This window comes from Equus przewalskii, unplaced genomic scaffold (assembly GCF_037783145.1).
Source record: "Equus przewalskii isolate Varuska unplaced genomic scaffold, EquPr2 ChrUn-9, whole genome shotgun sequence".
NCBI classification, from domain to species: Eukaryota; Metazoa; Chordata; class Mammalia; order Perissodactyla; family Equidae; genus Equus; species Equus przewalskii.
In genome coordinates this window covers 1,729,365-1,744,891 of record NW_027228757.1, presented here as the reverse complement: position 1 = coordinate 1,744,891, position 15,527 = coordinate 1,729,365, and the positions used below count along the sequence as shown (strand labels likewise).

At 35.9% G+C, this 15,527-nt stretch overlaps 1 protein-coding gene across 7 annotated transcripts in view; it reads right to left on the bottom strand.

Moving 5' to 3' along the window:
• Positions 1-3,942: 3,942 nt before the first annotated feature.
• LOC103548807 (histone-lysine N-methyltransferase ASH1L) overlaps positions 3,943-15,527 on the bottom strand; it is an 80,721-nt gene continuing 69,136 nt past the window's right edge. For 5 of the 7 annotated variants that reach the window (XM_070608662.1, XM_070608663.1, XM_070608661.1 and 2 more), the window contains one exon: positions 3,943-5,788. In XM_070608662.1, the coding sequence (XP_070464763.1) occupies positions 5,613-5,788 (176 nt within the window). In that variant the 3' untranslated portion in view covers positions 3,943-5,612. Of the gene's footprint in view, positions 5,789-7,782; positions 7,979-15,527 lie in introns of all 7 variants that reach the window. The other 2 variants (XR_011537047.1, XM_070608665.1) reach the window with 2 other exon arrangements.

The following is a 15,527-nucleotide window of genomic DNA, read 5'->3' as shown; positions in this document are numbered from 1 at the left end:
AGATGCTGTCTGGATATCCTTTGTCAAGCGATAAGTGTCCAAATAATTGTAGACTCGAAGGGCGAGAGACAAAGAGGACTACTCACGGCGCCATCTTGGAATCAAGTCTCTAGGTTACTTATTCTTGAGCTTTAGTAGTTCATGGTTTTCAAAGAATGTGTCCCTTTCATCAAATTTATTGGTCTAAAATTTTTCATAATGTTCTTTTATTGTTCTTTTAAGGTAAGTGGGAATTAGTGATGTCTTCACTTTCCTTCCTGATATTGCTAATTTGAATTTCATTTTTGGCTAGAGTTACCTTTTTTTTTTTTCTGTAATTTTCTATACAGCAGTATAAGCTTTCATTGATTTCTCTCTGTTTTCCATTTATTTCTGCTCTAATATTTATGATTCTCTTCCTTCTAATTTGGGTTTAACTTGTTCTACTTTTTCCAGCTTCCTAAATGTGAGTGCCTGGGCTATAGATTTAGACTTTGGTTGTTTAACAATGTAACTCCTTAAAGTTAAAAATACAACCTTAATTGTAGCCTACACATTTTTACATTTTCATTTTTATCTAATTTAAAATATTTTCCAATTTCGCTTGTGAATTCCTTTTTGACTTATGAGCTATTTAGAAGTGTGTTGTTAAATTCTCACATATTTGGGAAATTTCACGATATCCTGGGTATTGAATTCTAATTTAATTCCATTGCATTCTTAAAATATATTCCGTATGATTTCAATCTTTTTTTTTTTTTTTAAAGATTTTTTTTAATTTTTTCCTTTTTCTCCCCAAAGCCCCCCGGTACATAGTTGTGTATTCTTCGTTGTGGGTTCTTCTAGTTGTGGCATGTGGGACGCTGCCTCAGCGTGGTCTGATGAGCAGTGCCATGTCCGCGCCCAGGATTCGAACTAACGAAACACTGGGCCGCCTGCTGCGGAGTGCGCGAACTTAACCACTCGGCCACGGGGCCAGCCCCTGATTTCAATCTTTTTAAGTTTATTAAGATGTTTTATGGCCCAGAAAATTGATGGTATCTTGGTATAATTCCACATGTACTCCAAAAGAGTATAGGGAAAAAGTGTTTTATATTTGTCTATTTACTGAAAATTTCTGGAACTTCCTTTGGTAGATTTATATTTTTATCAAGTATGATTTCCTTTTTGTTTGAAGAACATTTCTACTACTGTAGGTCTGCAGGCAACAAATTCTTTAAGCTTCTTTTTCTAATAATATTTACTTTGCCTTCATTTTGAAGGATATTTCACTGGTTAAAGAATTTTAAGTTGACAGCATTTTAAAGATATTCCTTTCAGTATTTTAGACATCGTTTCATTGTCTTCTGTCTTACAACATTTCTGACAATATATCTGCTGTAATTCGTTGCCTTGTTCCTCTGTATACTATGTGTTTTGTCCCTTTGTTTTTGATGGTAAACTTGAAGATTTTCTCTTTATCATTGGTTTTCAGAAATTTGATAATGATGTCCCTTGACTTCTGTATCTTTCTGTGTATGTGTGTACTTATCCTGCTTGGGATTTGTGGAACTTCATGGATCTATGGGTTTATAGCTTTCACTAAATGTGAAAAAAGTATTTAGGATTATTTTCTCAAATGTTTTTTATTCCTACTCCTTATGAGACTCCAATCTTTTGTACGTTAGCCTTCTTGATATTGTACCACAGGTCACTGAAATGCCATTGATTTTATATCAGTCTTTTTTTCCCCCCTCCTCTGTACTTCATTTTGGATAGATTTTACTAGTATTTTTTCAAGTTCAATGATCTTTTCTAGTGTCTAATCTGCTGTTATTTCGTTCAGTGAAATTCCCATTTGATATTTATCATCAAAAGAAGTTACATTTTGGGGCTGGCCCCGTGGCCGAGTGGTTAAGTTCGCGCGCTCCGCTGCAGGCGGCCCAGTGTTTCGTTAGTTTGAATCCTGGGAGCGGACATGGCACTGCTCATCAGACCATGCTGAGGCAGCGTCCCACATGCCACAACTAGAAGAACCCACAACGAAGAATACACAACTATGTACCGGGGGGCTTTGGGGAGAAAAAGGAAAAAATAAAATCTTTAAAAAAAAAAAGAAAAAAAGAAGTTACATTTTATTTTTTTATATCTTTCATTTCTCCTTCACCATGTTCATGTTTTCCTTTAAATTCTCAAAGATAGCTCTTTTAATATACTTGTCTGTTAATTCAATCACATATTATTTCTGTGGCAGTTCCCACTGACTGATTTTCATTCTGCTGAGTTATACTTTTTTGCTTCTTGGCACATCTATTAATTTTTGATTGGATGCTAGACACTGCAATATTACACTAACTATTCAGATTTTGTTGTCTTTCTTTAAAAAAGGCTGAAGTTGGAGAAACTGGAACCTTGTGCACTACTGGTGGGAACGTAAAATGGTGGAGCTGCTACAGAAAATAACATGCCAGTTCCTTAAAAAATTTAAAAATAGGGCCGGCCCAGAGGCGCAGCGGTTAAGTTCTCACGTTCCGCTTCAGCAGCCTGGGGCTTCACCAGTTTGGATCCCAGGTGTGGACACGGCACTGCTTTGCACGCCATGCTGTGGCAGGCATCCCACATATAAAGTAGAGGAAGATGGGGATGGATGTTACCTCAGGGCCAGTCTTCCTCAGCAAAAAGAGGAGGATTGGCAGCAGTTAGCTCAGGGCTAATCTTCCTCAAAAAAAATAAAAATAAAAATAAAAATAGAATTACTATATAATCCAGAAATTCTACTTTTGGGTACAGAAGAATTGCAAGCAGAGTTTTGAAGAGATATTTGTACACTCATGTTCACAGCACTATTTCACAAATAGCCAAAAGGTAGAAGCAACTCAAGGGTCCATCAGTGGATGGATAAAAAACAAAATGTGGTATAAACATACATGGAATACTATTCAGACTTAAAAAGGAAGGGAATTCTGATACATGTATAAACTTTGAGAACATTATGCTAAGTGAAGAAAGCCAGTCACAAAAGGACAAATACTATATGATACCACCTATTACTTTGGCGCTTTACTCTCTTCCACAAGACAAGCAACATTGCAGATAGAGACTGCTCTGTCAGACAGAATGCTGGAGGAAAGACAACATGGAGTAGACCCATGATGGTCACGTAGCATGAACAAAGTATAAGCCTTTATTGTTTTAAGACACTGAAATTTTGGGATTTTCTTAGCACTGCAAAATCTAGCCTATTCTGATTGATACAATGTATCAAATAATTATCTTCCCTGTTCAAAATTCTTTGATGGGTCCCAACTGCATCTACAATAATGTCTCAACTCCTTTAAGTGAAAAAAACATACCACATGTGACATAGTCTATTATCACTTATACAGCTTCATTCTGAATCACAAAATACCCTTTGGATACTACTAATATAAAAAAAATACTCTTCTGCTTTATGGTTTTGTGCCTTTCTTTGGACATGCTGTTCTCACTGTGTTAAATACATTCTTATCCTTTGTCACACCTATCTACTCATATTATAGTACTATATGTGTCACATCTTCAGGAATGTCTTCTTTAGTCAACCTCAGTGGTTAGTGCTTGACTTCCTCTGTATGTCATAACATTTTGTACACTGGTCTGTTACAGAATTTAACATACTTTTTATTGCTGAGTATGTCTAAATCCTTGAGGGCAGGAACTTTATCTTATTCATGTTTGTATCCCCAATGCTCAGTACTCACAGTAATCCTTAATAAATATTTATTTGAATAAATAAAATGGTTTTACGGTAAGAGAAACTTTATGGATTTAGATATTATTTCTTTTCTTTACTAACATGAAATATTTTGGTGATTTTCTTCATAGACACGTCTCTTACAAAATCTCATTCATTTATTTCAGGGGTTAGCAGACTTTTTTTCCATAAAAGGCTAGATAGAAAATATGTTAGGCTTTCAAAACCACATAACAATGTCTCACACATCATTTTTTTCCTTCTATTTTTTATGAGTTTTTAAATTAAGAAAATTTTTTTTTTAAAATATTGGCACCTGAGCTAACATCTGTTGCCAATCTTCTCTTTTTTATTTCTTTTTCTTCTCCCGAAAGCCCCCCAGTACACAGGTGTATATTTCAGTTGTAGGTCCTTCTGGTTGTGCTATGTGGAACACCGCCTCAGCATGGCTTGATGAGCTGTGCCATGTCTGTGTGCAGGATCCGACCAGCAAAACCCTGGGCTGCTAAAGCAGAGCAGGCGAGCTTAACCACTCGGCCATGGGGCCAGCCTCTTCTCTTTTAACCCATCTTAAAAAATGTAAAAAACAAGGACCAGTCCAGTGGTGTAGTGGTTAACCTTGTGCACTATGCTTCGGTGGCCCAGGGTGTGCTGGTTCAGATCCTGGGTGTGGATCCACACATGTTCATCAAGTCAGACTGTGGCAGTGTCCTACATACAAAATAGAACGATTGGCACAGATATTAGCTCAGGGCCAATCTTTCTCACCAAAAAAAAAAAAAAAAGAGTCAAAATAATTCTTAGCTTGAGGGCTGTACAAAAAGAGGCCTTGGACCATAGTTGGTTCCACACGCTATGGTTCGCTGAACCCTGGTCTAGGTCAATAACATCAAAGTTAGCAACTCATTGTTAAAGAGTTAAAATGTTTCCCTGAAGTAGTGTAAAGACAAAGCACTATGAGAGACAAAACTATCACTGCTGTTTGAATTCCACTCTACCTCTGGCACAATGATACTAATAAAAAGCTTCAAATATGTTAATCATCAAATAAATTCAACAAATACCATATTGACACAATTTGACAGTGAGGCCTTGTACAGATGAAGAAATTAAATTTTCTGACTATAAGTCACAGTGATATCCTAATCAAAAACACATGGATAGAAAGCTAAGAAATGATAATGTCACTTCCTTGCTTAAAACTTTCAACGGCTTCTAAGTGTTATTAATAAGGCTCTCCATGACTGGTCCCTACCTACTTTTCCAGCCTCACATTCAGTCTAACCACACAGCCTCTTTTATTTAGTTTCTTGAAGTCACTGTTCTCCCTTTTACATATATGACTTCATACTCTCCAATCCTCAGTAAAGGTAGAAGACAGATATATACCATCCTTTGTTTTTTTTTTCTTGTAAACATGTACTATCAGTAAAAAGAAAATTGAAAGCATAACCTAAATCTATGTATAAATTATACAAACGTGTTATACTGTATTAAGAGATTCTTATCTCCTCATAAATTATTTTGCATATCTGAGATTTGTGAGAGCTTCTTTGAAATTATTCTACTAAACAATTTTATATATATCTAGTTTTTATTTAATAGCTTCAATGCACATCCCCCTATTACACTACATACTCTTTCACCTCAACCCAGCTTTTAAAATCTCTATTTTTGTGGCTGCCTATTCTTGTACTAATTTTGAATTGTTCCCTGTGAACTACATCAAAATCACTGCACCTCATGGAGTGTACCTAACTGGACATAAAAAGGGATAAAAGGGGAGGACTATTATATTGTTTCATTGTACATTATTATTAAGTCTCACATTCCAGGATCACTTTTGTTTTGTCTACAATATTATATAATAAATCAGTATAAACTGTAATTTATATTCTAAGTCTATTCCAAGTCTACAGTATTATATTGTAAGTCTGTTCACAAGTAACAGATGGAAAATTATCTTCAAAGTCTCATAAAACAAAGAGCACTTACCTGTTGAAGATGTACTCTCAGATAAAGACCTCTTCCTGGTAGGGCTACTGTTTGTGCTCTCTGATGGTCGCTGGGAAGACTTCTCTGAGGTTGGTTGGGAACCTGGAAAGACAAGAAAAGAGAGAATTCATAGGAAAATTCAAGTCTGAAAATAATGCTAAACCATTTTGTGTTAGAACTGTGATATTTTAGTTGTTGCCACTGCCATTCCCTGCAATAATATGACTTTTAAGCGAATAAAAATAGGACAATTAACAGAGGACAAACCACACTAGATGTTGCCGACAGAATTTCACAGGTCTCATATACATAATTTCTCCTGTTACATTAACAGAGGGAAAACTAATTTTAGTGGAAGAATGAACAGAAAACATGATTTAGTTTTTATGTATTATTACTATGAAACATATTACTAATATATTTATTGATAAAAATCACTAGCAATATTCTAACCAAATCTGATCCTGCTTATTGATTCAAATTCACCATATAAACTGACAAACAAAACTTACGATGCAATTAATTAGAAATGATTGACATGAGAAAAGCAGGTCCAACCTAAGCATTTCATTTAATAGAATCAGAGATGAAAATTCAAGAGTCGGACCTTAAATCTATACATTCTATCTAATCCACAGATATCATTTTCATAGTCTATGTTTTTCCTCTGTAGCATATTCTGGAAGAACTGGTGATTAATTTATCCATGGACTAGAATGAATCTCCTTTAAAGCTGTACACTTAAGGTTCGTTGCTTATATACATAAAAGCTCATGAAGAAACTCAATTTCCTTTCAAAAAGTCTCACGCTTTTACCAAAACCCCCAATCAATGCAGCATAATTTAACACATTTCTTACTCAAGAGAAAAGTATGTCATTCAGGAAAGATTATTTTCCTGAATAAAATATACTTGGTTCTGATACTGGATTCCTTATATCTTAAAAAGCCAGCTGTTGAGAATACATAATGAATGTCCATCTCAAGTTTGTCAAAAAACTAGTAGCACTTTGAAATGTTCATTTTTAAGTTGAAAAAAAAATTACCAAAAAAAGGCTTGAACGTAATTGGAGGCACAAAAGGACAAGAAATAAATACTTCAAGATGAGATTTTTAAGATCTTCCTCTAAATGAGAGCTAACTCCTTAATGAAGAAGTGACTACTTCACTGAAAGACAACTTGGGGACAAGAAGAACTGAATGGAGCTAAATTTCTAATATTTCCCTTTCTCTAAGAGAAATAGTAAACCATGAGCTTTGTTTTAATTACATAGTATCTTTAATCACATCACTGTACAAACTCTTTTAGCAGGGTCTTTAAGCATTGTCCAGGTGATATATAAGAATGTGTGTTGCCTTTCAAGAGTAATAAGTTAGATTTTTGGGAAATTAATGTTATGATAGTACATCCTACTTTGGAAACACAGTGATGACTAACGTAAAATCTAATCAAGAAGCAAAACTGTTTATTATTGAATTTTAAAAACAGATACAAAGGGATTTCAAAAACCAACAGTACAATAAGTCCCCCTAGAGTATGGTTCAGATAAGATAAGACTTCCATTAAAGAGGTAAATACCACAATAAAATATCTAAGAAGTAAAAGCCCAGGCATCAGTGAAGATATAACTTTAAGTATTAATACTGAAAAAATTCATATACTGGACAGATAAGTATTTCCTACTCAGACACACAGCCAAGACAGAAGACAACAGTGGCCAAGAAGCTTGAGACATCATTGAACTCTCTTTATCACTATTCTCCTGATGAATGGGCAAACAATCTTAGATTGAGTACTAGGGAAAGGGCTTGGAGAGCACTTTTTATAAAGTCTTCTCTCTCAGTCATAAACTAACATTTTTTGAATATAGTTTATATGCTTGGTACTATGCTAGACAGTGTACAGGTGGCGGGGAGAGATATAAAAATGCCCTCTAGGAGCTTTTTACTGTCTTGTATGTCATCATGTATTACATTTCAGGTGGCATTTGTGCCATCCATTCTTGAGCTCCGTCTTCAGTTTCTAGGCTATTTGGTAACGTTTCCCAAATTTCTTGGTCATCTTCAAGAAAGTCTTGATGAAGGCTTCAACTATACCTTTGATCATCAGGATATCCTGAGAATCACCCTGCCTGGCCTCACCCACCTCAGGGTAAAAGAGGGTACAGGCACTTTCTTCAAAGCTCCTTCTTTTGGTGGCATCTGGAGCTGCAGAGGAGGCAGTGGGAGGTGGAATGGGGGTCAGATCCCCGGAGATCGTTATTGGCAGCATTGTACAGCAATTCCTGAGAAACTGAAACAATTGAGAGAGAGATGGCTTAGCTCACTTAGCTTCTGAGCCATTTTTCATTTCCTGAAAGTAATGGAGGCCAGCAGCCTATTCTTAGGATTAACAGGAGACTGGAATAAAACTTCATTGAGGAAGGTTCTCATTTTTCATTTTTAAGAGCCTGTTTGAATTCTCTGTTCTCTGCTGTTAAGAACAGAGCAGAGCTGTTCTTAACAATATTCCACATTCAAGAGGAGTAAGGTTGTATCCCTGAGATATAGATCTCTAGGAATGGTACTCAGATGTAGACCCTTATTTCATTTAAATATATTGCTTATGGGAGCAGTAAGAGGATGAGGATGTCTGAAAAAAAAATCACCTAATGATGTAAAGCAACCAAGTTTAAGATTGGAAAATGATGATATAAACTTATGTGTGTTAAAGACATTCAAAAGCATGTTAAAACTGTCCTAATAGCAGGAATAATGAGATCTGCAAATATTATCTCCAATAGTGCCAGAAATATACTGTTTTATAACTGCCCTCATGCAATTGGGTGGCTAGGGAAGAGCAAGACACGGTTCAGAGAGAACTAGCATGTCCATTTCAAAAGAGACCAATATATCTACGTTTCAAAACCTAAAACAGAATGCAATGCAAAGTAGAGTGTAATATAGTGTTAGGTACATGGACTATGGAGTAAGGCATCCTGAGTTTGATTGCTGGCTCTGCTATGAATTATACTGTAAGATCTAGGCAAGTAAATACGCTTGAATGTTGGTTTAAGGAAGCACTCTAACTCACATGGTTATTGTGAGTTCCAAAATGAGATCATGTAAAAAATTCAAAGGATTTTTATAAAAGTTATACTATTATACGTAAATTGGCTCCTTAGGTTTATCCATAGAATTTTTAGACCCTAAATACTTAACTTTATCACTGACATGTGTAGGCAGCCATTCAATATTAAAATAAAAATTAAAGAGCAGGGACTTATGACCAATTAGGAACTGGAACTAATCTAGAATATCAAGCATTTATCTTAAATATAAAGAAGTACTAGTAAAATAAGTACCTCCAATTAAGAAGTACTAGTAAGATGGGTACCTCCAAGCTGGTAGGTAACTGCAAGGTTGGAAAAAGCTCCTCTGAAGCGAATCTTCTAATTCACTGACTCTTCACCATAGCTTCTCCAGGGTTGGGATTATGCTCTGGATCACATCAATAAAACCAGATGTGCCCCAAGGATGAGTCAGAACCAGAAGGTGTCTGGCTTTCTGTTCAGCTCTGTACCAGGAAAGAAAGTAGTTTTCTGCTTCCCCTGCTTGGTTCTTTGGTTCTTCTAAATCATGGGTGATTTTTTAAGGGAGTTACTGCTTTGTTGCTGTCTCCATAATGTGATGAATGAATGTTCATTTCTCATCAGTGGTCATTTTAAGTATGCCTGGAGGGATATGTGAAGACTCTCCACTCTTCACGGGACAAGAGGTTTGTATGTATTCCAGTTCAAGAAAATCTGATACTTCCTCAAAGACTACACACGGAGACCACATATAATTTTAGATATCACAGACTTCCCAGCATTTCTCATTTCAATATAGTATAAAGCTGAATAATTAAGTACTTCAGAAGCAAACAGAATATAAACAGGTAGTCCTCAATTCACAAAACTATTGGGTAGAAACACTACTGAGTGTCTCATTATTGAGACGACAGCTTCAGAAATATGTTTAGAAATTCTACACACATAAACGAAGGAAGCAGAAATTATAGATAAATCACAAAGGAAGTACCTAAATAAAATCAGACTTAAACGTAAACGTAAGCTGATTAGCACAAGTAAATTCTTTTTCTTTGGTTGGGAAAACAGAGGCCTTCATGTAAAAAAGAAGGCAGACTACAACTAAGGAGGGAAACAGGAAGAAGAAACTACCATAAATTGGGATAATAAAGAAGGAATTAAGAATTACAAAGTTGGAAATGTGAGTGAGCCCTGGAAGTGGTTTTGATTGTAGGATCTCTGGATTTTATTTGGTCATTATTCAATGAGCTTTTAAAGATAAAGACAGGTTTTCAAGAAACATCTGTGTCAAATTAGACAAAAAGGGGAATAAGATGGTACTGTTATAGCAAAACCATAAGATGAAATCATGGATAAGAATGCCAGAAATTTGAGAAAACAAAAAAAGAACAAAACTGGATTTTAAAGGGATAAGAATCTGGAAATCTTTATATTCTACACAAAAATGGGTAGAAACCAAGAAGCTGTTCTGAAGTTGATTTGTCACAAGAGATCTTTGATGTCTACACAGGAGGAACTGAAAGAAAGCGAAGACAAAAAAGGAACACTACATTTACACACGCCTGGGTGTGAGGAGAGAGTCAAAGAGACAAAGACATCAGAAAATTCCTGATGATAACAGTGTCTGGGGGGGTGAGAGGAAGCATCACAAAGAAAACACTAGAATAAAGAGTCAACCTAACTGCTTCATTGAAATCCTGAAAACCCTAGGCAAAAAAAGGAGGAATTTCCAAATGTAAATTAGCAAAAGAACACAGTGAATGAAACCAACCACTAGTTAGGTAAAATGTGTATTTCTTTAGTCTAAATCCACTATTAAAACTTTCACAATGTAATATGAATTTTGGTCACACTCCGTTGGGAGTTGAACACTAAAGACCCAAGTAACTGGGGAATAGCTTGAATGAACAGATTGATGTTTCCAATGCTAGAAATATCTTTGGGTAAGCAATGGAAAAAGAGATTAAGTGTGACAGATTTGGAAGGATACTATGCAGTAGTCAGTTCACAGATGATATAAATTTATTCTAAAATAACATGCTTAGGGTCTGGCCCCATGGCCTAGTGGTTAAGTTTGGTGTGCTCTACTTCAGCAGCCCAGGTTCGGTTCCTGAGTGTGGACCTACACCACCTAGTGGTGGCCATGCTGTGGTGGTGACCCACACACAAAATAGAGGAAGACTGGCACAGATGTTAGCTCAGGGTGAATCTTCCTCAGCAAAAGAAAAAAAAGAGTAACATACTTAAAACTATTTTCTAACATTTAAATCACTCCTTCCCACCCAAACGAAAGCATGCTATGAAATTTTAATTTTAAGAAAGAAATTCCTCTTTTCTTATTATTTGTAAGTCAAAGCTATTGGCAATATTTGTTAAAGAGTGACTGAATCAAAACCGGTTATAATAAAAATGGACACCACAGCAAAATATTATGAACATAAAAATACCAAACTATTTAGAAACCTCTGATCAAGTTCTTTTGTTCCCAAATTCAAGTTCTGAATCCTCTGCTATGGCTCACAGTTCATAGAAGCCCTGGAAGCTTCTTTTGAATGAGTTGAATGCTGAGATAAGAGCTGGTTCCACAATAAAAACAGCTGTTTCCAATTGTGGGAAATACATTTACTGAAAGCAATACATTTCATCTGACTCACCAATTAAGTGCACTTCAAGAGAGAATGATTCAGAGCCTGTGCTGGTGATTTTTAAGCTAAAAAGTCTGTGTTTTTCTCCCTCTAATTAGGCTATTTCTTATAATGCCCAAATCAGATCACTCACTGCAATGGAATTCCTCTGGAAATTCCCAGAACTGCACTAACCACCACAATCAATTTTCTGATTTCATCTCCACATGTTCACACTTCACTTACGGGTGTACCATATATATCATGCTAGAAAAACTGTCAGAAATCAGAAAATTCTGATGAATGCTTATATTCTTCAGTTAAAAAAGAAAACAAAACTCAATACACTTTGCTTCAACTATTATGATTTTATAGTAAATACACTTTTTCCAAACAAAAGGAAAATTTAGCCCTAATTTATTCTTGGGAGACAAAATAGTTACTGATACCTACAATAATGTCCCATTGCCTGCTTATTCTATAATTTGTAAGCTGTAAATGCAAAATACACCATGCTGCTGTTCTTCCCCTTTTTCAGGTTGCAGGTTCTGGCATGTGCAGCCAGCCATGAGTTGGAAATGTTGAAAAACAGGGATGGAATATCTGATACTTCAGGTCCAAAACCCTCGCTACGTCTATTTCATGTCCACCTAACATAGATACTTACTTAAATAGAATTATTTATCAGGATTGGGTGAAACCAGAAAACCTGGCCTCACTGAAGTATATAATTTCACTACAATTTCATTTGCATCAAACTGTAGACTGTTAATAAACAAGTGAGAAGAGTAGTATATAAGTTAAAAAATAAATAAGCTAACCACCACACCACATCATTATAAAATGACTAGACCTGTTCTTTTCAAAGCTTTATGAGATTTAACGTTTAGTCTAAAACTGCTCAAGTGATTAAGCTAGTTTGAGTCTCCATCTATAAAACAAAGAAAAGGTCAGACGCCTTGCTCCAGAGTACATATGAAGGACTATCATTCCTGCTTGTGCCCCTGATCTGATTTCACTTATTTTTCCTAAAATTTACATCAACATAGTTTATCAGATATGCCTTTTTATTCCAAGTAACACTTATGATAAATCTACTTAATACAAATAGTAAAGAATCTTTTCTATTTTTTCCTTAATCAGTTATCAGTTTGAGATAAGCTTCACTGGACAATTAGTACTCTGCTTTTTAAACAAACTAAAATGGTTGTTTGGGAATAATTTTAAATTTACAGAAAAGTTGCAAAGACAGTACAGAGTGAGAATTCTCATATATCCTTTATCCAACTTCCCCTAATGTTAACATTGCACGTAACTATGGTACATTTGTCAAAACTATGAAATTAACGTTGGTATAATTTATGTCTTTTTCCTGTTCTAGGGTCCAATCTAGGATATCGTAATATATTTAGTTGTCATGTCTCCTTAATCTCCTCTGATATGTGAGTTTCTCAATCTTTCCTTGTTTTTTCTCAGATCCTTGATACTTTTGAGGAAGTATTTTGCACAATGTCCTTTGTTTTGTTTTGTTTTTTTTGATGTTTCCTTATTACTAGACTGGCGTTATGAGTTTTTGGAAAGAATACCACAGGAATGAAGTTCCCTTCTAATCACATTATATCACAGAGTATGTATTACCATCATGACTTATCACTGGTGAAATTAACCTTGCACTCAGTTAAGTGCCGTCTGCTAGGACTCTTCACTGTAAAGTTACTATTCTTCCCTTTCCATATTCTGCTCTTTGGAATGACTTAGGTCACTAAGTCCAGCCCATATTCAAGAAGAGGAGAATTAAGCTCCAACTACTCAAAGGGGATAGTCGATATATATTGATATTCCTCTGTAAGGAAAATTTGTCCCTTTCCTCCATTTATTTATTTAATCAATCATTTATTCATATCAGCATGGACTCATGGATATTTATTATTTAGGTTACAATCCAATACTGTCATTATTTATTTTGCTGCTTAAACTGTTTCAGCTTTGGCCACTGGGAGCTGTCTCAGGATAATAATGTAGATAATTGACAATTTTGTAATACATGGTATAGTAAGTACTTTTTTGGACATTTTAACAGGATAACAATTAATGTATAATGAATCTATCTCCAAGTCATATATGGGAAAAAAATCAACTAATGACTGAGCAGGTCAGTCTAAAATAACATGAAGTTTAGTATGTTCTTTTTATACTTTTAGACAAAATAGTTACTGTGACACTATGTGACACTAAACAATCACAGACAGAGAAGATGTAATTATTTCCTTGACAGAATATGTAATTATAAGGAAAAAATAGGGACCAGCCCTCTGGCTGAGTGGTTAAGTTCACATGCTCCACTTCGGTGCCTCAGGGTTGACCGGTTCAGATCCTGGGCGCAGACCTACACACTGCGGCAGCATCCCACATACAGCAACTTGAATGACTTGCAACTAGGATATGCAACTATATACTGGGGCTTTGGGGAGGGGAAAAAAAAAGGAAAAAATAAATAAACCCGTCCTAACTGCTACAAAATTTAAAGCTATAAAAATTTTAATTATCTGCATTTCCTCATTTCCCATTTATTCCTTAACCTCCAGAAACGTTTGCCACTCAGAAACCGTGCTTAGATTACAAAAGATAATCTGCCAAAGCAAACTGTCTACTTTCAGTCCTTATCTAACTGATCTCTGTAGCATCTGACACTCCTTACTAAAAACTCCCTTAGGAAACCCAGTGTGTTCACCCTATATATTATCATTCCTTCTCATGGCTTCAACAATCACTTACCTAAAACTTTTATCTTCAAGTTTGATTTCTCTTTTGAGCTGCAGATCCATATATCCCACTAAATAGCGTAAAACCCAAAACCATTTCCTATCTCCAGCCTTCTCCTTTTGCATACCTCCTTTCACTTAATCACATCACCATTCAAACAACTGCCTAGGAGAGGTATCTCAGAGACATTCTAAAATCTTCCCTCCTTTCCTTACCTCTTTTTTTATCTATTCCTTTTGAATATGTCTTCTCTGTTACTACCTTAGTTCAGTCCTCCAAAATATTCTGCTGGGACAATTTCCAAACTGTCCATCTGATCCTATTTCTCTAATCTGTCTATCACAGTACTAACAATATAATCTCAGCAAATCATTCTTCTGCTTTAAAACTCTTAACTTTCATTGCCTACAAGCAAACTCCAAACTCTTTGATATCTTAATATAAACAAGAGACTTTATGATCTGTCCCCTATCTTTCCAGTCTCATCTCCTGGGTCCCATATCTGACTACTTACAGTTACCCAAGCACAGTATCATGACTCCAAGACCCTGAAAAGCTTATTTCTCTATAAGAAAGTCTTCACCCTTTCTTCTCTAAGCTCAAAAACGTCTTCCTATCTGCTCCTTTTTTGTTGTTGTTGTTTTGTTGGTGAGGAAGATTGGCCCTGAGCTAACATCTGTTGCCAATCATTCTTTTTTTTTCTCTCCAAAGCCCCAGTACATACTTGTGTATCTTAGTTGTAGGTCATTCACTCTAGTTCTTCTAAGTGGGACACTGTCACATCATGGCCTGACAAGTGGTGTGTAGGTTCCTGCCCAGGATCCAAACTGGTGAACCCCTGGGCGGTGAAGTGGAGTGTGAGAACTTAACCACTCAGCCATGGGGCTGGCCCCTTCCTAGCTCCTTTTAAGTAAGTCCCTCTCTTCACCGCTCCCCAAAAGTTGTGCATATCTCAATTTTAGGAACTATCAATAATTATTTGTATACATGTCTATGTTCTCCGCTGAACTGTAAATTTCTTGAGGGCAGAAATTATATCTTATTCACATTTGTTGTTTGCACCTGGTAAACAACAGACACAAAATATCTGCTGAAACGGGGCTGGCCTGGTGGCGCAGTGGTTAAATTTGTGTGCTCTGCTTCACCAGCCTGGGGTTCGCACGTTTAGATCCTGGGTGCGGACCCAGCACCACTCATCAAGCCATGCTGTGGCGGCATCCCACAAAAAAACTGCTGAAGGGACAACTACCATCATAATAGTTAAGATTAAAAAAAATCAAATACATAAAGCTTTGCCTAAACCAAACAAATTCTGATTTTCAAAGTGATCAAATTAAAAGATATCCTATGCTTTAGTACTTTTTCTGTGTGAGGAAAATTGTTG